General features: G+C 45.6%; 1 protein-coding gene across 4 annotated transcripts in view; it reads right to left on the reverse strand.

The window, feature by feature from the left end:
- The window catches only part of LOC146812521 (bactericidal permeability-increasing protein-like), a 114,377-nt gene that overhangs the window by 21,570 nt on the left and 68,941 nt on the right, over positions 1 to 23,866 (reverse strand). For all 4 annotated transcript variants that reach the window (XM_085619533.1, XM_085619535.1, XM_085619534.1 and 1 more), the window contains exons 8-9: positions 17,682 to 17,773; positions 15,492 to 15,668 (exon numbers count right to left, since the gene is read on the reverse strand). In XM_085619533.1, coding sequence (XP_085475659.1) covers positions 15,492 to 15,668; positions 17,682 to 17,773 — 269 coding nt within the window. The remainder of the gene's footprint in view (positions 1 to 15,491; positions 15,669 to 17,681; positions 17,774 to 23,866) is intronic.

The following is a 23,866-nucleotide window of genomic DNA, read 5'->3' on the forward strand; positions in this document are numbered from 1 at the left end:
TCCCTGCGCATGTCGAGTCTCGGGAACCAATATAGTGTGCGGTAGTGCACCTAAGAACTGGAAGACACCCCTCACCCCAATCTCACCCAACCCGCAGTGTTTACTTGCCCGGGGCTGGGGGGGGGGGGCGGCGCCAGTGGCGTAACGAAACCTGAGGGGGCCCCCCTGCAAAGTACATGGAGGGGGCCCCCCCCACCGCCCACCACTTTGCCCCACCGCCCAAAACGGTGGTATATTTTTAATTGAAACCTCCAACATTTAATGAAATGCCTCTATATTCGAGACAGGAATCAGAGAAATGCCAAGGAGCGGTCCTATTGTTTGAGGACCTGCCTATCGCTGAAGACCAACTACATAGGGTCTGAATTTGAATTGACATTTATGGAAAATAACTTGAAACTCTGAAAGACAAACCCAAACCTGCAATTTAACAGACTAGACTGACAATATACATGAGCAGTACACAAGATATACATATCCCAGCATCCTGCCAGCTCCAAGAGAAATAAACTGGTGTGAATTATCTGCATGCCACACGCTTGCGTCTGTCAGGGATTTTGTATCATATTAACCACTCTATAGTAACTAAAATGAACTGAGGATGCAATTTCAATATCTACCATCAGGGCTTTATTTGTAAGCAGAGCATAAACAGGCAGGCACACAAGGTTGAAGATGAAAACTGCTTGGATGCTTCAGAACATTGATGCAGATGTGTGTCTGTATTTATCTTTTTTTTATTGTACACAAAGCTAATTACACAATTCCAGGTGCACATAATATAGACAGGTGCAAACAACACCATCAATAACGCATCATGGAGAATATAAATAAACCATATTAGCAAGTACCTAATGACAGAATCTATACTAACTGTAGCTGGTGAAACAAAGGAAAAACTCCAAATACTTTCAAAGTGCATAATAAAAGAATCAGCAATCCAGCAATATACAAAACTCAAGCGTGTTTTGTAAAGCAATCCCCCTTTCTTCTTGCATCAAGGTGAAAACAAATCCAGCAGTATGCAGAAATGAAGCCAGGTTGGTCAAACAATTCCCCCTTTGGTTTGTGTATGAAGGCGCAAACAATAACAAGCACAACAGAATGTATGACGTTACATCGCATACATTTACAACGTGGTATTTTACATCGCGTTCATTACAACACAAGTCGGTACAACGACTTGAGCTGGAGGGCGCTGGACTTAGGAATAGTATGATTTACTATTCCAACTCCAGTCTACGTACAGTAGGGAAGGTTTTGGAATAGTAAATCATACTATTCCTTAGGTTAGAGTGCCATCCAGCACAAGTCATAACGACTTGCATTGTAATGACTGCAATGCAGAGGCATTGCGATGCAATGCCGGCGTTGTAATGGATGTCTCCCAGCACAACAGCATACAAAAATCAAATCTAACCAGTTTAATCAGACTAAGGCCCTTTGGTTTGTGAATGGAGGTGCAAATATTTCACAATTACTTTTTAAACAATAAGAAGTACAGCAGGCAGCAGCATACAAAACTCAAACCAGTTTAGTCAACCAATTGCCCTTTGGCTTGTACATGCAGGTGCAGATCTTTCAAAGTTACTGTTAAAACAATAATAAGTACAGCAGGCAGCAGCATATAAAAATCCATGTACTGTACCCTTCCCAGGCACACACACATCTAGCGCAGAGTCACTGCTCCTGCGCAGCACTGCACATCTACCTGAAGTAGGCCAAGGGTGAGTCAAGCACACAGCAGCTAAACTTTAAAGTGAGCGAGCCTGTTAGCCTCACTCCAGTGACAGGGTAAAAAGGACCTGCTCACTTCAACTGATCACTACACAGTATACTGCCACCACTGCGCTTGTGCTGCTTCACACCTGGCGAAGGCTGTAGCCTTCCACCGCTATAAGGATAGCACTTTGGGTGCCCTCCTGGTCCAACAAGACCGCATACCGTGAGACAGACCTGTGTCATGGCGCACCCGCATGATCTGTGTTCACCTATGAGTCTAGACCATAGCAGAACGGAAAAGAGAGACCACGGAAAAATGAAAGCAAATGAAGCATACGGGAAAGGAAAGCAGAGAGCATGGGAGAAAGGAAAGTAGATACTAGCGGAAAACAAGTGACAAGTGCTAGATCCATGATTTTTCCACACCTGTCCTAATACTGATGGAGGTTGATTCCAAGCTGAGATTCTGGCTCAGAGAGCTCCACGGACCTCGATCCAGGCTCTGGGAGAGCTGCCTCCGTGCTTGCCCTGTTTTAAGACCAGTGTTGAAAATTAAGGGCAGCAAATGCATGTTTCTGTTGGTAACAGTAAAGGTGCGGTTTTTAAAAGTATAAACAGACTATACGTGTTTCGAAGGACGCCAACTGTTAGAAGATAAGGGAATATTTATAAAACGAAATTTGACCAAAGTCACACAATGTGATTAAATAGGAGAGGGGATGGATCCTGAAATTAGGATTACTTGGTTTTGTAGCATCAACGCTGAAGCACAATTCCTCTCCCTTTAGACTCAAAATCAGTAGGTGCATGCCTTCAGACACGGGCATATTGGCTTTAAAAAAGTGTGAAATCTCCTCTCCTGAAATCCGCGGAAAATCATTTAAACTGTGGGGGGTAGAGGCGGCTGGAAGTTGAGAAAAATCCAGGCCTGGCATCTTCGAAGTCACAATTGAGCCTCGGACAGCTTTCGGGTGTTTGTTTGGCCATAAAAGTGAATTCTAAAGCATCCGGACCCCAGTGCTTGGCGGCTGCTTGTTAAGCAGGGGTTTAACACTCACATAGCTGCCAAGGTTTCAGTTTGCTATGTGTGACATTTTCATAATTTCAGTGTAATTATGAGAGACATTCAATGACTATGAGTGACACTTTCTCGCGAGCAAAATTAAGCAATTTAGACCAGGGAAACATATAAATATCAGAAATTACACCCATTTGAGGAATGAAAAACTCTAAGAAGATCTTAAAACTACTGCAAAGCCCCAGAAATAGAAGAGCATTAACCTAGTAAAAAGCAGTAACTCATAGTTAATCCTCATAGAATACAATTTTGCGAATGCGCCTGGTTCATGTTGGAGGAGGTGTGTGCACAAAGACCTCTATAAACCTTCCAGCTGCCCTGCAGTGGGAGGATCAGTTACATGGTGTCCTGACACATTCCTGAGCAGGCTTAGGGCCTCCTGCAGTGACAGACACTCTGCGTGCCCCACCCATTCCATAGGACCCGGTTTCAAGCGCACTTCCAAGCAGGGTTGGATTGGGACCAAAAATGGGCCCGGACACCCGTAAAAAGGAGCCCATGTTTGTGGATCATGACCTATCATGAAACCTTGCTTGATATGTGTCAGTGGGCTAAGTTTTGAAAACATTTATGATAAATTTAGTGTTTTAAAACTTGTAGGGCCTGTCACTCTAGGTATGTTTTCCAGGACAACAATTAAAATGGGAAGCATTCAAGCAGAAAGTACTGCTTGTTTGTACCAATTCACACCTAGGAGTTCTCAGTAGAGCAGGTGTGTGCCTTCTCCACCATCATGCTCACTCTACTCCCACTGGAACCAAATAGACCTGTTTCTTTCTGCAGCCTTCACTCCGGACATGACTGCTTCTTGCATTGTCCTCAGTGACAAGAGTGTGCTTCCTGCATCCTCCAGACTGACAGAACCATTCTTCTGGGACATTCCCCAGACCTGATGTGTGTTTCCTGAACTCTCTGTATGGGCAGGTCTTGGCCTGATGCACTTTTCCGAAATGCAGGCCTTCGCTTACTGCATCCACTCCATAAATGGATGATGCACCTTGACCTCGATGGAACTGTATGTTGCACCCCAAGGCATAAGACATAACTCATGTCAAAGAGTATTTATGTGGTGCATATGTTGCCCCACGGAGTGTGAGCTGTTCACACGCTGCACTACACACAATATGTAAAACCAATGTATGCCAAGAGTGGTGCTTTTGAATCCGAGCTCTTTTTTTCAGTTTTGCATATTATTCTTTGCTCGGCTGTGTAACCTTCCCTTGAGAGAAAGTATGATTTGTTGTAAAGCACCTGAACATCAACTGGTGCATGTGTGCAACACACGACTCGTAAATAAGCAAAGCTTCTGTATTCTTTGTGATCTTTCTCTTCATACTCCAGGTGCTTTCATTGTTTGGTTCTGCTGACTCTTGTTCCAGTGGTGTAGCCTTCAAATAACTTTACCAGTGCATTTCCACTAAAGTTATGCCTGAAATACAGTACTGAACAAACTCCAGCAGCTCCTGCTTATTCCTGTGCAGGTAATCCCTCTCAACTGTGCCAAGGCACTCCACTAAAGTCTGGGGCACCTCCACTACTGAAATAATCAGAGTAACATACAGTTTAGACTAAGCATTTCAGTCACTTGCAACTATAATTGTAATTCCAGGTGGCACAAATGTGACCTTCGTTCTGTGCTCTGCAGAGAGGCCAAAGATTGGATGAGTGTGTAGTCAGAAAAACTTTATGACAAAGTGAAACTCGCATTGCTTTCACACTTAACTTTGGAGCCCTCAATGTTACCCCGTCAAGAACCCCTTCCACAATCTGACCAAGCCCTAACCCTTAGAAGCAACTCAGCTTGCGTGATGCGCTGCACAAGACTCAAACTGCATGACAAAATAAATTAATAAAAAACACATCTAGAAAAATTAAATACTCTTAGGAAACAGGCCTGCATATACTATACAACATGAGATCAAACTAGTAAAATGTAAATGGGACTGCATGGCGGACATATTTTTGGAGTTATTGTACATACTGTTGTGTTTTACTTCTATCGTTAAGGAGATGAATAAAGGAGTTATTAGGGACCGTTACTGTTTTTAACTGGACCCGTCCCACATCATCCTCTGGCCTCAGTCTCTACATGCCCGTGGGCTACTTGAAACCCGAGAGGCCAGTGTAATGCAAGAAGGCATTGATGCCCGCGGGGACTGCAATATGCCCAATTAACGTTAGCTGACCTGTCAGGGCACCGGAGTAACAAAACTGCTTTACTCCACCTCGTACCCTACTCCACACACCTCCTCATACATAGTGAGTGCCCTTCCTGGCATCTCTAGAGGATGCACAGGCCCAAGCACATGATCAGTTCGGAGGAGGCAAAGGCCTCACATTTGGTACTCAATCAGGACAGTCCATTGCTGTTCTGTGCGTGAGAGTAGGCCGAGCAGGCTGATAACTTTCCAAGGCTACAGCAGCTTTGGTTTGTATGAGGTGTTCCTGGCAGGTGGGTTTGCAAATGAGTCACTGAGGGTAAAAATACACCGGTTAATAGCTGGGCCTCATCTGCTGGCCCATCGCCCAATGCCTGAATTCCCAATCCCACCCTGCTTCCAAGACCCATAAATCCCCGATATGTGCTCCTGAACAATACATAATATTTTGCCCCACTCTGACAATCGTAGACATCCCATTGCACTACTTAAGTGCACTGTTGGCTCTCACCTGTGCCACCATGATGTGTCCTCCTGCAGTACCAGGGTGGTCCAGAGAGCATCTTTGACCAGGTTGTTGGAAAGAGGGTCACTCAAGCTGCACGCAGTAGTGCTGTAGACTGGCTGTAGGTGGCTGTTTGTACTGGTGAGAGAGTTGGCTTCTCTGGTTGATGCACTGACACTCACTGCCACTGCGCTAAGCTGCTCTCTATGATTGTCACTTTGATGGCCTTGGTCCGCTCGAGTCATCAGTCAGGAGCTATAGTGCACTGCTGTGGGCAGAAGCTTCCCTGTGTGCACGAGCCGATCTCTAGGGCCGCATTAGTAGAGGGGGCAGCTTTCCCAGGGCATGGCATAAATGGACTGGGATTGTTAAATACTTGCAGGATGATCCTGTGGGTTGAGTCAAGTGCTAGTATATTAAATTTAATTAACATTAATTAACATAACAGGGAGGGCAGGCCGAGCCCCGTTACCAATGTCTCGTGGCCATAGGCACCTGGGGCAGAGGGTGATGGGACATAGGTCTGTGGGGGGGAAAAACAGTCAGTCAGAAGATGATATTGTTTGGGTTACTTAGCTGCATAAGGATACACAACACTTCACACATAAGCACGCCTCATCAAATGGAGCATTAGAAAAAACACACAGCATTTAGGGACGGCCCTAGGGAGTTCCCTACAAGACAGAGGCAGCTTCAGCAACATTACAGGCTTTAATTCACAGCAAGAATCCAGACATATATAGGTTTATAAAATCGTGAGTCAGGAACAGCAAAACGAATGTGTCCTAGAGTGCACAGGACACCGCCATGTGTATAAAAAAAAGAAAAAAAACGATTGTTTCGTATTATTTTTGCTCTTTTTTTTATAAGCACCTCTGCAGTTTGAGATTGAAACATTCCTAGCGACAATACATCTATTCCTGGTGGTCACGTCACCTGCATGATCCCCGGCCCTAACAGGTTTTTTACGGTTACCCAAGAGGGCAGCCGAGGGGCAGATTTACTGCCAGGCTGGTCGCAAAAAGGGCCGAAATCTGCGCCAGAATCGGACTTTGCAACCCGCCCTATGTACTGGTGGGCTGGTTCTCAACCAATGTCCCCCTGACATCCTATGTCTATGTCTAGCGTCAAGGCGTGCCTTCGCGCCCTGCTGGGAGCTAGGCTCATAGCGGGGACTCCATCCCCTCTGCGGGGTGCAGTTAGGAGAGGGGTTTAGGCCAGGATTACTGCACCGTTTGTATGAGGGGTGGAGGAGTGTGTCCTCCCCAGAGTATGGCCGTAGAAGTGCTGTAGGAACTTTAACTATTCCATGTAGGGTCTGCTCATGAAATAAAGACAATGCCACCTGCACCTCGTGGAGCGCGTGCGCATCTGCAGAGATTTATTGAATGTTTTAGATATAACTTGGGCACTACTCATGGGCAGCGGCTTCAGATCACCTCAATCATTGGTAATGAAATCTGGAGTGCTCCGGGAGAAATCATCCCTAGGAGAGCACAAGTCTGATACACTTTTAACAGGAGTCACTGCAGGCAGAGTCTGACCTGGATAATGCCCTGAGAATAAGCATACGACCCGGGGGCCCTCCTTGCAGTGAGCATGGAATGTGGGGGCGGAGGAGGGGTCTGCGTAGGATGGAAAGACACGAGGCTGCAGTTCATTTGTGGTGGGCGTTCCTGGTGTTAGGAAAAGGGAGTTCGATGACCACCTGAGATTATTCAGTGATCACACGTCAAGCGCACACTGATTGACTTCCCATCCCAATCAGGCCGGATAATTACAGCTGTCAGTTCACCACACGCTGCCACCCGCACCCACAGTCTGCCTCCTGAAACTGTTATGAAATGAAGACCTGGGAACGGCGGGCAAGATGACGAAAGGCCTGCTTCGGTAGTGTCCACGGGAGCAGGCGCAGATGACTGCTGCTAAACTGACGTGCCCAGTTTACTCTGCGCACATTACCCACCCACCCTGCAGAGCAATGCGTGATGGCGCACAGACGGCGCACTAAATGTGAACGTGCGTGCGGCAATGTAAGCCCAGCCTCTGTCGCCGAAGGCTTGTTATAATAATGGCCTGCTGCCCGTGCACAGAGCCAGCCTTTGCGGTGCATGGGCCCGCAGGTCATTATCAATATTATAATGCTCCTCTGCCTCAAAGCGAGTTAATATTTATTTGGCCCCACAGTAAAAGCCAGTCTGCATTGTGCTGAGGGGGCCCCCGAGACTTGGGGGGCCCCCCCCGCACCGCGGGGGCTGCGGGGGCCTGTGTTACGCCCCTGGGCGGCGCACAGTGGCGTAATGCAAAATGTTTAGGCCACTCGTGGCGACCGTGTGAAATACTGGGGTCTCCTGCAGGGCAGGGGCTGCAGAGGCCTGCGTTACACCGATGTTCCTGTAGGGTGTGCCTGCCGCGGCATCGTTATTCGCACCCCTCTCCAACTCTCACAGCGCCGAAAACTCAAGACTTTTTAAACATGAACTACTGTGTATCAAACAAAGGAAATCAACAACGACGGGTACCCGGAGCAGGAGTCTGCTTCGCCGTGTTTACATTTGTTTGTTTTTGTGTGTTTCATCGAGAAGCATTTCTGTTTCAATACTCTGCGTCCGTGCACATCACACCTGGGCACTTGCAGCCAAAGGTTGTCACCGTGTGAGGATGAAGTCCTCTGAGGGGAGGTCACGTGCTTGGAGAATCACTCACTTATCTGTGCGCTAATAGCACGTTTTTTAATACTTAGTTGTTGAACCGGATTTAAGGCTGGCGTGTTTGTAAACTAGCTGGGTTTAAATGTGTGCAATATGAATACAGACACTGTTGTGGAAGAGGCCTGCTGGTGCTAAGAGCCCTCGCGCTGGGTATGATTCAGACTGCGTTGGCAAACAGTGAAACACAGTCAAGGCTTGCTCAAGATCACACACGTAAGTGAACTGCTGGAGAAGCTGGGAGTACAAGTCGGATCTCCTGGTCACAAAGTGAACAAGGTCATCCGTAGACTAAAAAAACAAGATTTAAAGGTCTGTTTACAGAAAGCGAGCTCGTGTGAGAATGCATTAAACAAGGTTTGGCAACGAGAGGGACAAACTCAAATAGCAAATAAAGTCAGCAAATAGAAAGCCAGAAAATCTGAGCTACAAACCACAAAGCCAATGCATGGTAAGCAAAGGGCGGAATGCATTCCTAGTTCAGCTTCATGAATGTCCTCAAGATGTTCTTAGCAAACACAGCTGCGCTGTCTGGTAGGTTTCGACCAAAAATCGAGGATAATTCCCTGTTACGAGGACAGTTTCTTTAGTTCTAACTTTTTATTCATCAAATACCTGTATTTTTCAAGTTGTTGCTTAAGCTTCAACTAATTAGGATGGCACAATTTTTTTGCAGCACGAATATTACCCACTGGGCTATCTCATTTACCTGTATTTTCTGGCTAAGTCTATCTCTTTATAACGCGAGTCGTTAATACTCATTGGCGAGATCTGTCCGTTATATAGACTTGGTTAAACATGTTTGTAAAACAACTATGGCAAAGGTCAAATCCAATGATGTCATTATCCTAGTTAGCATTTTTGAAATGTCAGAAGTCCTATTTCTGGACCTGGGATGTTGGCAAGCATGCCCCCACATACCCACAATTTCAGCATCCCTTTGAAAGGCGGCGCTGCAGCAGGGCTCCAGGAGTGTTGACATTATGGGGTAAAGCGAGCGCGGTAAGTATGTCCGCACTTGGAAGACCCTAGAGGCCTTTGGCGGGAGCGCCCCACTGAGGAGGTCACCCCCGGTGCCTCACTGATCGCCGACATACAAACACGTGGGTGTGATCCCGAGGCAAGGCCCGCTACAATGGACGCAGAAGAGAAACGATCTGAAAAGACACTGCACCAGGGACGAACGTCATAGGATATAACGGAAACGCGTGGAATGCTAGTAGTATAAAACCCACTCGTTATGAAATGCATACGTCTCATGACCGCTTTACATTCCAAAGCACGTGCGTGCAAGTGCAAACCATATATGCAAGCACGGGTGCCTTCCATGTAACCCGGTTTGACATCTGACACCAGCTGGGAGGGCAGATACTTAAAGGACCAGATAGATCAGCATTGTTCTCTTCTACTTCCAGAACTGCCGGTATCGCGGGGGTTCTGGAATTAGTGGATAAAAGGTCATGTGTAACACACTGCATAAACGTCGTGTTTTCCTTATTCTTATATTTTTATTCAGTGGACATGGGTTCAAATCGTTTCTAGATTATTTACATAAGATCATTACTTTCGAACTGATGGCTCATTTAATATTCGCTGTTCTTAGGTAGGAATGTGCTTACCTCATATTTCTGCTATTACTGACAATGTATAGAAATGTGATCTGTTTGCAGCGCATCTTGAGAATTCTGTGACTGATTACCAATAATTTTAGGGTGAATCTAGTGGAACCCCGGAGGTAAGGTCTGCAGCCAGTGCTACAGTAGGGGTTATTCCCGTCTGACAGACAAACAGACAGAGAGAGAGAACTCACCTGGAAACGTCCAGCTCTGGCAAGCAGCGTCAACACATCTGGAATTCTACAGCTGGAAGTTTGTTTTAATGTGTTCAGCACCTCTCCCGAGTCTCAGAAAAAGAGGCAACCACCTTACACTGCAAACAAGCGGCAGTAAAAGCGATCGCGAAAGCGATCGCTATTGAAAAAAAAAAAAAAACACGCCCGCGACTGGTGCGAGCGCACGCGCCACAGCGAGCCATCTGGTTTCCATTATCACGCCCGTGTCTGGTCACGATAATTGCAACCACATGGCCGGCGGTGGGCGTAACAGACACCAATAGGCCATGGGTGGAGCAATGCGCCCACTTCTGGCCTATTGCGTGCTCTGTTTGAAAAAAACACGTAATGAAAGCCCAATAGCGGAAGCCAAAAGGAAAAGCACACGCACGACCGTGTGCGATTCCAGGCTCCGTTTTAAAAACCCCAGACAAAAGGACTCTCGCTGCGCAAGCAGTGCTACGCACTGCATCGCTAGGCGCGAGACCTAAAAACCTTCTTGTCACTCTAATACAATATAGGCAAAAGAGCCAGTGGTTTCGAATTTTAAAGAATACATATAAAGAGTGACTTTTAACAATGCAAGATCTTACCGGCATTTTTTCTTCTGGGAAAACAACTGTTTATTGTAAATCTATGTTATTATGAATATGGTCTGACTAGGACATGTATATGTATTCAACACATGGAAGTGTGCAGGGATGTTATGCCTATGGTGCTAAAAAAGTGGTGATGTGTCCTTCGCAAAGGTTAATTTGCCGTCTTTCAGTTGCTTATTTCTGTATTTGGGTTTTAAATTGGTTCTAATGAGGTGAAATATTTGCCCAGACAGCATTACCATGTGTAAAAATGACAAAATGATGAACTAATACTATTAAAACAATGTGCAGCATTAGGCCACATAATTTTCCTTTCTTGCTGCATATTTTAGTCAAACCCGCTGCATAATTTTGGGCTCCCTTGATGCATAATTCCAGTGGCCCTGGCTATAATGCACTTGTAATATGGCAGACAGGACATCAGCCATGTTTTAAAGTTCTATGATTTTTCAATACTAGTAACTTTGATTTCCCCCTATCCTTTCACGATTGAACACTTGGGGAGAGGATGTAGCCTTGCGGCTAGAGCGGTCGACCTCGAAGCTGAGGAACCGGGTTTGAGTCTTGGCAACTACGTTCAACATCCTGTGAGTGTGGGCAAATCACTTAATCTCCCCGTGCCTAACAAAAATGAATGTGTCTATCTGTAATGAAACAGGTGCTCATGTAAAGCTCTCTGATACCTGGTTTCTCGGGTCTAGTCTGCGCTATATAAAACTCAAAAAAAATAATAATACTTCAAGTGGAAATGGGGATAACATTGTTTTGTGACAGCCAAAGTCTAAAAGCTGTGTTGTAATAGGCATGCCCGCTGAATAGAAAAGAAGGTGTTTTTTCTTATAAGTAGAAAAAGCTTTAAGTCTATGTCAGAGCTCGTCATTAAAATATAAAATAAAAACATAAATAAGAAACTCCTAAGAAATGGGAATGGAATGCAAGTTTCTTTTGTTTCTCATTTGTTGATTTGATGAAGAATACAATTGTCTGGCTGATGTAGGGAATTCCGCTATTTCCCTATGAACATATGCTATTCACTTGTCATTTATGTTGCAGTTTTTAAAAAACCCTGCCTGGTCACTGCACCTATATTGAAAGATAGACTGCCCTCTAAATCTACACTGCTATCTCACCTAACATAGATCTAACCCCCCCCCCCGTTCCCCATCGAATCATGATGCAGGTTCCAGGACATAGACTTCACCTCCCACCTCCTGACAAAAGGCTTTTGAAAAAATCAGATATGTGTGCACCCTGCACATCAAACCCACAGTAGTAGTAGTAAAGTTAGACTTTAGGTCTAAACTTAGACTTCAGGTCTAAACTTAGACTTTTGTTCTAAGTTTAATTTGGTGATTCAGGCCCTATATGTGTATTGGCTTTGTCATTACTTGTTTAAACGTGCAAATCTCGCTCCTCCTTCTTCCATTCTTAGTAATTGGGCAGCTTCATATGCTGGAGGCATATAGTGGAGGTGAGTGGTTTCTTTCACTTAGATGGATCAACACAATGCTTGGTTTGAGCTGGTGATTTCCGGTGCTCATCACTGACAACATATTTGTCAGCACCGACTTTTAATTGACGGCACTGGCACTTATGACAGCTGCCACGTGGTGGCGCTGTTTGTATAAATTAAAGATGAGCAGAACAGCAATTGTTTGTTAATTCAGTACGCATTAAAAACAGCTAAACCTGCCACCCAAGCTATTAGTATAGGCTGAACTGTCACACTTGTAGTGTGCTGGTTAGTAGTAGTTGTGCAGGTATTGTCATTTGCAACGACGGCACTGGCAATGGATGGTGCAAGCTGCAGAACCCTCTTGACTAGAGAGCCCTGGCACTTATGTGGTTTTTTTTTAACAAAATAAGCACTGGATCAACCGTGCCATCTTGTGGCTATCTTGGCAAACACGACTCGGGTTAGCAACACATCTGTTTCCACTGAACAAGCCTGTAACCTCAACCCAGTGCTTGAAATGGAAAAATAAAAGTGCAGGTACTCTGTAAAAGAGTACCTGCTTGTTTCTGAGAAGTGCCGGTACTCTCCAATTAAAGGTATTGCATTTCTCTCGAGAAGTGCCGGTACTCCCCTCCTCAAAATAAAAAAGTGCCGGTACTCCCCTCCTCAAAATACAAAAGTGCCGGTACTCCGTACCGGACAGACCCGGCCCATTTAAATCACTGCCTCAACCACTTCCACGATCTCAGAAACCCATCGGTACCTGGCATTAGCCAAGACAGTAGAATCTTCGGGTTGACAAACCCTCCCGTTCATTTTGATATCCCATTACCTGACCACCCGCCCTGAAGAAGCCCTAGGCCTGATGGCCAGTTAGAGGGCGAAACACGTGTTGGCTGTGCCATCCTTGTTCTTTTCTGACAAACAAATAAAAGCACAAACTTCTCACCAGTATCATTTGATATACTTGCATCAATTGGATATTTTATCATAATCAACCTAAAAATCCAGACTCTTGCCCGGACACACTAAACTCATCCTACTTCATATTAGGGGGATAGGGGTTTCTCCCCCTGTTTCTGGGCTAGAAAAAGTACAAGAACGATACACGCTTATTAGATGATGAGTAAGGGATGTGGATCTTTTTCCCCTCACCTAAACGCAACACACTCTGTAAAAGAGTACCTGCTTGTTTCTGAGAAGTGCCGGTACTCTCCAATTAAAGGTATTGCATTTCTCTCGAGAAGTGCCGGTACTCCCCTCCTCAAAATAAAAAAGTGCCGGTACTCCCCTCCTCAAAATAAAAAAGTGCCGGTACTCCGTACCGGACAGACCCGGCCCATTTAAATCACTGCTTCAACCACTTCCGAGTCGTACCCATCAAGTCATTACTATAACTTATTTATTCGAAATCTGAACATTTTTCTTTCACATTGTTCCTTATGGCCTGCGTTAAGTTGTTCATGGTTCTAAAACAAAGTAGCAGTGCACAGCTCCGAGTCAACAGACACTACAATTTCGCTTGGTCATAGCCTCCCGAATGTGTCCAGGTTTTGTTGTTGTGTTTTTTTGCATATTTACATAGCGCGAACTCGACTCGAAGATATTGGGGCGCATTACACGAGCACCGTATTTACATTACACATTCAGGCACGGCGAGATTAAGTGATTTGCCCAGAATCACAGGATGTGGACGCGACCCCGAGGCTCGAACTCTGGTTTCCAGCACCAAAGTCGGCAGCGTAGCCGACGGACCACATCCCCTCTCCTCGCCGGGATCTTTGGCTGGGAACGCTTGCAGAACGTGCTGAGGGTGGAAGCCAAGATTCGGGCGGCTATCTCTGCCCCTCAGCAGTGACGGAGATGTGCTAGCGAACCTGGCATTGAGACAGAAAACACAGGGGTGGGCAGCAGCCCGCCAGTAAAAAACTACAGCCATGAAATGTTTGTCTCAAGCAGGGGTCAGAGATAACTCTTCCACAAGAGAGGAAGTTAGGGGCCTCCTTCGATCGGAGAACTTGTACCTACATGTACAGGAGTAAATCACTTCGTATCACCTCTGTAAGCCTGGCTTCATTTCTTCTGAGGCTTCTCCAAGCAGTGGCCTCAGAGGACAACCTATTAAACATCTGCACAAAACTGAAACTTTGCATGCTTATCCAAGATATTCTTCCAAGTGACATTTATAGGTTTTTTTCTATAAACGTGTACGGCTATCCAATTATTTTTAAAGGAATTCTTAATTTAGGTAAAGCGAGTATGGCTAGTAGAGCACGAAAAATGCATTAAGATTCTTGTCATTTAAACATACATTCTTGTTTGGTGCAAGAGACGAAGAAATATACAACTGTACGCAGTAAAAGTGTCACCTGAGCAAATTGTATGATTAGTGAAAAGCAGTACAGAGGCGCTGTTCTTCATTATAACTTTCAATTCCAAGAAGATTCTGCTATCACATTTTTAATACAAATGATTTGTTTTTGTGTGGGAAACTCTGTGTTTCTGAAAGTACTTCTTGATTGATAATTCTTTCAAATTTCAGGCGATATGATTATGTGAAAATAGGTGCCAGGAAATTCCACATCTCATAAGCAGCAGAGCGACCGAATATGACATCACATTTCATCAAATTTCCTTTACTCCAGAGAGTAAGAGCCATGAGTGGCAAGAGCCAGGCAGCCCTTGTGAGATGTGTGGTAGAAAAGAATGTGGATCTTGGCACCCATGGGGCTGATGACAAAGGTAGACAATGGGAGGCCTGGACACCAATCAACAGTGTAACCCTCCGCAGACTGCGCATTCTGTGGGGGATCTATGAACCCATACAAGCGGTCTCACCATCCGCTAAAATCAATTTCAACGCCTCCAGGCCCTTCCCACATGATCCATAAAAGAACTATTTTACCACGCGCCCTCAAGTTGGGGAACACTAGCACATTGTTACTGCTATTTCTGGTTTGTATATTTTTAATTCTTATAGTGTTTTCAGATCATGGGCATGGCTATCAATGGTGCAGCAGGTGCAGAGGTACCTGGGCCAAGAGGCATCAGGACCTACATATGCCTGAGTATTTCTGTGTTCTAATACAGAAATAGCAGCCTGGGGGTATTTCCCTGTTTGCATTAGGTTCAATGGCACAATTGCTGCACCCCTAGTCCAGATACTCAAGAAAGTTGCAGAATGTACAGTTCTACTCCTTCATAGCTAGATAACTCTTGGGAGTAGTAATATATAGAACTGGAGAGGATGCACTGTCTCCTACCACCCCATTCCAAACACAGGTGCAGCGTTCTGTGGCGGGGCTCAACCTAGGGATCAGCCTGTGCTATGGCGTGGCACAGCCCATCTTCCTGCATCACCTCCCCCTGGTAGGCAGCATCTTCTGCCCAGCTCTACCCCCCCTCGCTGTTCACGCCACTGCCCACAGCTTACCATGGCATCCGTGAGGTTGATCTGGAGGACTCCTGACATGAAATAGACATATCCAGCCGAGTTGGCGAAGAACTCGGAAACTCCGATGTACAACATCTGGTTGTTCTGGTCAGGCATGGAGAAGGCCGCTGGAGGAAACGGGGGTTCACTGTGGTGCCCCACTTGGTAAAATTCACCCTAGGTGAGAAACATTGAAAGATGTGAATGGGACAAGGAGAGAATCAAGGATTGAAAAAGAGGAGGAGGAACGAGGAATGGAGAAGGAGTAAAGACAGGGAAAGTAACAGAACATGAGGGACTCACAAAATTCCTAGATGTGCACTCTTTACGTACTTCACTCGCTTCGACCGGCTGACCTCACATTAACCTGATGATCTGACACCAACCCGAAGCCTACAACTCCAACCCGAAGCCTACAACTCCAGCCTGATGATCCTACACCAACCTCTCTAGCATTTGACTCTAACCTCCTGACCTTCATATCAATTTACTGGTACCCAGACCTCCAATCCTATCTGCTGGACCACACTATAATTTGCTAATTCCACTCCATCCTTCTGATTCCTCTCCACCCTGCCAGACCCCCATTCCAACCTGCTGTGACCCCTCAGTCCAACTTACTGGTCTGCACTTCAACCTGCTGATCCCCTCCATTCTTAGGTGTTACCTTATTTTAGTCTACCAACCTCCAACTCCAGCCCCTTTCCAATACATTGAACTTCAAAACAATTTCCTGACTCTCACTCCAAGCCACAGACAGTCAAATCCTCTTACACAGTTACACATCTCTGGCTCTGTGCTCCCAGGCTGAAGATTTCACATCCCGTCTAGCAGCCGCCTAGTTCTGACATTGAAAGCTTGGCCAGCTTACCTCCTTCTCGCTACCCTAGATACTTTGTTTTTGGTAATCTGATGCTGAATATAAATTCAGGTATTTGAAGTGAGCAACCCAAATATCGTCTACCCACTAACCCAACACCATGAGCTTCAACCAGACCCTTGCTCTTCGATAAAACACCCTGATGCCACCTGGTGACCACAAACACCACCTGAAAAGAAGCAAACCTATATTAAATCCCTTGACCTTCAACAAGTCTGAACTCCAAACCACAGTCTGCCTTTAATGTTTCAAAATGCTGCTGTTCGTCTTCTCCTCCACCTTTCTCGATGCGTCTACGCCTTTCACCGTCTCCCCAGCCTTCCCTGGTTTGGTGTTACGAAACATATTGTTTTGAAAATCATCTGTTATAGAGCCTTTTGCAAAACTGGTCCTTTGTATTGTTAGCATATGCTTCGCCGCTACATCCAGGCAGACCAACTTTGCTCAGTATGTTTGAATTTTCTTGTTGTTCCCAACCGCAAAAATGCTGGTCAGGGTGGGAGGGCTTCCTCCCAACAGGAAGTCAAACACCGGAACCAACTCCCTGTTTCTGCCAGGCTTCTCTCCAACCACCTGATGTTTTGAAAAGCCCTAAAAAGTAGTTCCTGCCAATTCTACAATGGTGCCTCATTTGCTGCATCTCCATCAGGACGGCCCGCTCCGTCAGTCTCCACAGGTCTCAGGACAACCATTCGGATAAAGTTTGTGCTTTACAAATATTTAAAATGATGTACAATTGCTTGATCCTCACTTAAAATCCCTAATGCCTAGTTCAGCAACCAATCCGACTCCATTGCATCCCATAAAAAAAGATATCCTGGCCTTCATTCTAATGCCCCCGGTCTAACTCCATATCCCCATTGTCCTTGAATTTAGAACTCTGACATTTAAGCTGCCCACAAATGCTCAGTACAAATCCCCGACCTTCTGTCACCAACCTTTGAATCCTCAATCTCCAGGGGTTCAAACTCAAGCCACAGAACCATATCACAAGCAAATGCACCAGGCCACTTCCCAAACATCTGTATTGCTGGACAAAAGGCAGGTGGCCCAGATCAGAAGCTACCTTAAGCCAGACTCTGCAGTCTTCGGTCTTCACCATGCTCATATACCGGTTATTTTCGGTGCTGACCAATCCCTGTCCTACAAACTAGTCCTGACCTTCTCTGCCCTAGCATTTCCTATGCTGATCAGTTTCTGCCCTCCATCTCTGATGCTGACCAATCCCTGCACTCCTTCTAGAATGCTAGGCAAGTTCTGCCTGACCGCCACTGGTACCCGATACTGTGATCTGATCATAGTTTGTTTACCTTAAAATCCAAGTCCATGTGCAGATCCGTGATCTGTGGCACACTGATCAACGAATAATCAATTTCAGCAAATGGGTCAATCGGGGCAGAGACTGTGAAAAGAACCAGAAATGTTATTATAGTCTGCCAGGCTCACCTAGGTCCCCACACCCCACTCCGCCCCCCAACCCACACTCCCAATTTCGAATCCTACTTTCTCTTCCCTAACCTTTAAAACCACCATGCTGAGATCCCAGGGTCGCTGCACTCTGATCCTGTTTCACATTAACCCTTCAGTTCCTGTTTAGATCTGAGGTACAGTGCACACCACAAACCGAATTGACTCTACTAAGTAAACATTTACAGCCCAGTTGAATACTAGGCATTTAATCAACCACTAACAATGAGAGGGCTAATCAGTCATGTCTGGATTGATACCTTGGGTCTACAGGGCCATTTGCAGAAGGGTGCACAACTCACTGAGCAAGCTCGACCACATAAGTATTGAGGAACAGTACTTTACTTCCTCTGCAAATGAATGAGCAGCCTTTTAATATACCTGCTTCTTTATGGTTTCAGAGTTCTCTGCAAAAGGGAAGAATACTGGGAGAAATGAATTATTAAATAAATCCTGTAGGTGCCAACATGACTTGAGAGTCTGGTAAAAAAGAACAGAGAGCTTCTTTCTATGTATTGATAACTCCTGGAAGGGGTACCCGGCCGCGTGCAGCAGGTGTGCGGTTGGGCTGGTAGTGGAAGATGGAGCAGGAATAACTCTATTATTTTGGGTCCAGGTGTTACATGCAGAGTTCTAAACCTTGCCTGGCCAAGGAGCAGCCATAATGTTTTTCCTTTTATTCGTAAGAAGTAACTAAACCGCTCTAACCTGTCCAAGGGTGGCAACCTTGTTGGAGGCAGTTTATTGAAGAGGGTCTGAAGACCTTGTAGTTTGCACCTAAGAAGAGGTCTACAAGCCTCACATTAATTAAATCCATGTTTTCCCTTCCTGTCGCCTGTGCCACCCTGCTGCCATGCACTGCCCGAGGCCAGCCCCTCTGCCTGCTGCAGATTCTGGGAAACAGTGAACAAGAGCTACAGGGCGCGAGGATGAGCAGGGAACTCGGGTGAGCTGAACGCCACGGGCATCTGAGACTGAGCAGGACCCCTGCCTGTCCTCAGAGCGCATTACCCACAAAGCCATACACGGGCAAAGGCCGAGTATCCAACGCCAGTTTGTAACCCCCGAATAGGTCACTCCGATCTCCCAACCTGCACCTGGTTACCGTCCCCGCTGTCAAAAGAGCTAGACGTGGAGGACGGCAGTGGCATAACAGACCCCGCAACCCCGCAGTGCGGGGGTGCCGGAGCTCGAGGGGGTCCCCTCAGGCACTGTGTACAGGTGGGAACGGAGAGTTGAGAGCTCCTGACTGGGTCCAGAGCATGGGGGGGGGGGGGGGGGGGGGGGTCCCTCCATGCACTTTGCAGGGACCCCTAGAGTTTCGTTACGCCACTGGAAGACGGTCCTTTAGTTTCAACACGGACAAGCCCTGGAATTATCTTCCCTTGGCTATCCGGCCATAGACCATGCGCTGAGCTTTCCAAGGCTCTTGAAACCTGGCTTTTCCAAATTGGACTCTTCGGGTGTTTTTCTTGGGTCCTCAGTGGCTTAACCGCTCCTGACTAGCGCTGGGATGCCTACGGGTCGCCATGTGCTTTACAAATCCTTTAGCATAGCATAGCAGAGCGAGCAGGTGCATTAGGGGACTGAGAATGGAAATCAGCTATAGGGCCGTGTTGGGTGCCAGGAGCTCCAACCCTAACTAATGATGAGTAAATGTTCCAAGTCCTTAGGGTGAGCAAGGCCCCTGCTCCTTGAGGGTGAACAGAAGCCTCCAGACACAAGGTTCTGACCCATGGCCTGTTGGGTTACGGAACATTCAGGGATCTCAGGGGGAGCGCAGACTAAGGGACCAATGGGTGATTAACAAATTCAGCGATCTGAGGTGGAGAAATCTATAGATTATAGACCTGAAGATAAGGTGAGACCTGCGGGTCAGTTGCAGTGGAATAATGGTGTTTCTAGTCTGTGTCAATGCTAGTGGCTCTACAGGTTTAGAAAACTTCATTTATCAGCAATTTCTCCCCAAATTACTCCTTCGATACTAACCAAGCACGTTTCATGAAAGGTGATTATCCACAAATGCGGGGAACTTTTTAAGTCGAGCATTCGAGACCTCTTTATATACTTTAGTATATACACTTTAGTATATACTTATAAGTGTATGTACTTTGTGGGCTCTGGAGATTAGCCCTAGGACTTCTGCTTCCACTTAGGGACTGTTTTTTCTGTCCGACTGCCTCTATTTAACTGTCTTGATAAAAAACGACCAGCAGAGGTCAGTATAATACCAGAATTGCTTTCTGTTGAGGGACTTTCTTTTTTTAATTTTTCTGGCAACTGCCTCTATTAAACTTTCTTGATGGAAAACGACCAGCAGAGGTCAGTAAAATAGCAGAATCACTTTAGCATTCTCTAGATTCCAGGTAATAGAAATTGTCTTCCTCGGGCACCTGTACACAATAATATTTTTTTCAAATCTTGGATTTTCAGTGATATGACCACCGAAGGCCCTGCTTTCATATTAAAAACAGAGCTTTGGACTATACCATTTCCTGCTGAAAGGCAATATTTATCTCCATGTGTTCCCATACCTGGCGTGTCACGCAGTTTGGTGCTTACTTTCCCTCCATGTCAAAGAACAGTGGATGTTTCAGCACTCAGGCTAATGTGCTGCATAGCTAAATACAAATAAGGTCCCAAAGGCGAGACCGATTGCATTGCAAATGCTTGTCCTCATGGTGCCCAGGCTTACTTTTGGCCTCAGTCCGATCCTGCTGAGCCAGCAATTGGCATTATCAGAAGGACACACACAGATCTCTGCCACTTGTGTTCAACCCAATGAGCTATCTTATCAAGCTCCACAGTGGTGGTTGGCCTCAATGTCATCAATTATAATAGGAGTTTCAGAGCATTAACCCTGCAAGATATCTTGCGATACACTTTAATAGGGGAGCAGGTGCCACCTTAGCTTCATCCCTTGTGCTGTCGAAGAGAATCGGGAGCGTTCTTCATAACACATCAGGTTAGTGACCTTGCATTTAAGGGGTTTTGCAGCAGTTTCAAGACCATTTTAGAGCCTCTCACTGCTCAAAATAGAGTAATTTATGATATTTTTCTCTTTACATGAACATCATAGCTTGGTTTTACTCAGAAAAAAGTGAAACTCAAGTGTCATATATTTGCAGTAGAAAGTCACTTATATGAAGGCTGAAACAATGGAAATGTTACACGTAAGCAATCCGCAAACCTGTGTGCGTACGTGTGTTGTGTCTGTCGTGTGTGCTTGACCCATTCCCACATCTCTTGTATGGTCCCAACTAGAAGTATTGCATATCTGGAGTTATTTTCAGATATCAGGTTTGGGGACCTGAAATCCATATCCAGTCCCTGTCCAAACCAGATCCTCCTGCTTTGCCTGGGACAAAGCCCATAGCTCGCCACCAGATGCTTGTGGCAAACCTCGCCAACAATGGCAGTTTCACATCTGTCCAACTCCCTACAAAAAGAAAAAAGACTGGACCCCACTATGGGAATGCTATTTTTGACAATGTACAAAAATCCATTTTATTTTACTTTACACGTATATTTTTCGTTTTATGATCTCTCATCACTTTGTCTTTTATTTTTGATCCTTTTTATTTATTTGGCAGATGAAATTGGCATTTTGCGGACAAGAAAGGCAGGCGAGTACTGATGGACATTGGAAAAAATTTTCACTACAAAGTCTCGGTGCTCTCACAAAAGTTATTAACTCACAGCTTGGAAGAGTTCACTGGTCTTTTGGACCAAAACCAGTTAGCAGTAGCCAAGCCTGATGAGTTATCTTGAACCTTTAGCTGCCATTGGGACACCGTTGTACTAGCGCTAACTAGCACGCACAGGGTATGTTGTATTCCTCTGTTGACTCTCCGGGTGTTTATAAACATAGGAGTGATACCCTGAGACCCTACTACTTCCAGGTGATCCCAAAGCAACTCTAGGTGGTAGCGTCTGGTTTTTGCGTGTTGTAATACACTACATAAGCTGTTCTGGGTGGTACCATGCCAACAATTGGGGCAACATACTTGTGGTTTTCAATATTGGTTAATTTTTAAATGTTGTATGTATTTACGTGATGTGGAATCTGACATTAGTCGTATATGTTCAACCTTTCCAAGGTGTATTAACTGCGTATTTGTTTTTAGAAACATACCTTCGACTGACCCATGACATTTACTAAGCTTGAAACCTTAGCAGATATACTGAATCTGAGACCAATCATCACACCACATCCCCAGAGCACACCTTAAGTTCCTCACGACATCTAATTCTGGACAATCAAGGAAATTAAGGGAGTCTTGGCTAGGATTCTGTGGCAAGATTAGCATGGTACATGATCCAGTAGTGAGAACTGGCAGCATCATCGGTGGACCTACACAGGGCTTAAAGCTGAACCCGGAAACTGTTCAAAAGGCCTGGCAGAGTACCCACCAGTAGATCTCCATGTTGCCAGGCACATCACAGGACTGTGCCATGATGTTGCCCATCACAGCAGCTAAAAGGCAGGCTCACTGCAAGTATGCGGCATTGGAGGACCAGAATCTATGTCAGGGTTGAGCAAATTATGAGGCAATAAAAGGCAAATATTGTGGCAGAAAGCAGCACATTCTAGGCAGTACTATTTAACTTTCTCATCATTTTAAAACAAATTGATACTGTCTGGGAAAAGATTTCACCCACTATGTACCAATTTATCATCTGACTCCATCAATCAGAAAATAAAAGATGTTTAGTCAACTTTTGCAAAGTGTCTCCCACTGTATCACACCAAGTGTGGACCTTTGTAGTGTTTGACTCCTTTGAGCTAGAAGGAATATGCTACTTACCAGTATGCATCTGTTCTTGGCATGTAGAGCTGCAGAGCCACACACTTAGGATAAGATCGCCATCTGGTGTTGGGCTCGGATGATTGCAGGTTGTTGTTGTCTTCGGAAGAAGCCTTTTGGTCACGAGATAGGTGACTCCTCCTCTGGACAACAGTGCGCATGGGCATCCACTCCATCCTCAGATTGTTTTTCGCCATGATGGGAAATGATGGAGTGTATAAGAAAAAGAGAAAGGATGTCCGTGCGTAGTGTCTAATTAAGACAATGCTGGAACAGATACAGGTCCCGGGGAGGCGGGTGGGCGTGTGTGGCTCTGCAGCTCTACATGCCAAGAACAGATGCATACTGGTAGGTAGCATATTCTGTTCGAGGCATATGAGCTGCAGATCACACACTTAGGATAGACTATATAGCAGTGTCTCCCCTAGCGGTGGTCACCTGTATCCGTTGCAGCAGTTTGGAATAGAGTTTTTAGGACAGCTTGGCCTACGGAAGCTTGTTGTTTGGATTGCACATCAACACAGTAATGTTTAGTGAAGGTGTGTGTGGTAGACCATGTGGTTGCTTTGCAAATATCTTCTAAGGGAATGTTCCCTAAGAATGCCATGGAAGCCCCTATTTTACGCGTGGAGTGCGCCCTAGGGGGAACTGTAAGAGTGCGTTTAGCTTTTTGGTAACATATTTGGATACATTTAACTATCCACCTGGCTATACCTGATTTTGAAATGGGGTTGCCTTTATGTGGTGTAGTGAAAGCAACAAACAGCTGTTTGGTTTTGCGAAAAGGTTTGGTTCTGTCGATGTAATAAAGCAAGGCTCTTTTACCATCTAGGGTATGAAGGGCTCTCTCAGCTACTGAGTCTGGATTAGGGAAGAAGACTGGTAGCTCGACTGATTGGTTAAGATGGAAAGGGGAAATGACTTAAGGTAGGAATTTTGGGTTTGTACTAAGAACCACTTTGTTACGATGTAGTTGTAGGAATGGTTCTTCAAGAGTTAAGGCTTGTATCTCACTTACCCTTCGCAGGGATGTGATTGCGATAAGGAAAGCCACTTTCCATGTTAGGAACTGCAGTTCGCATTTATGCATAGGTTCAAATGGAGGGCCCATGAGCCTTGTTAGAACAATATTTAGATTCCACACTGGGGAAGGTGGTAATCTTGGAGGAATAATCCTTTTGAGACCTTCCATAAAGGCTTTCATGGCTGGTACCTTAAAT

Source organism: Triturus cristatus, chromosome 7 (assembly GCF_964204655.1).
Source record: "Triturus cristatus chromosome 7, aTriCri1.1, whole genome shotgun sequence".
Lineage (NCBI taxonomy): Eukaryota > Metazoa > Chordata > Amphibia > Caudata > Salamandridae > Triturus > Triturus cristatus.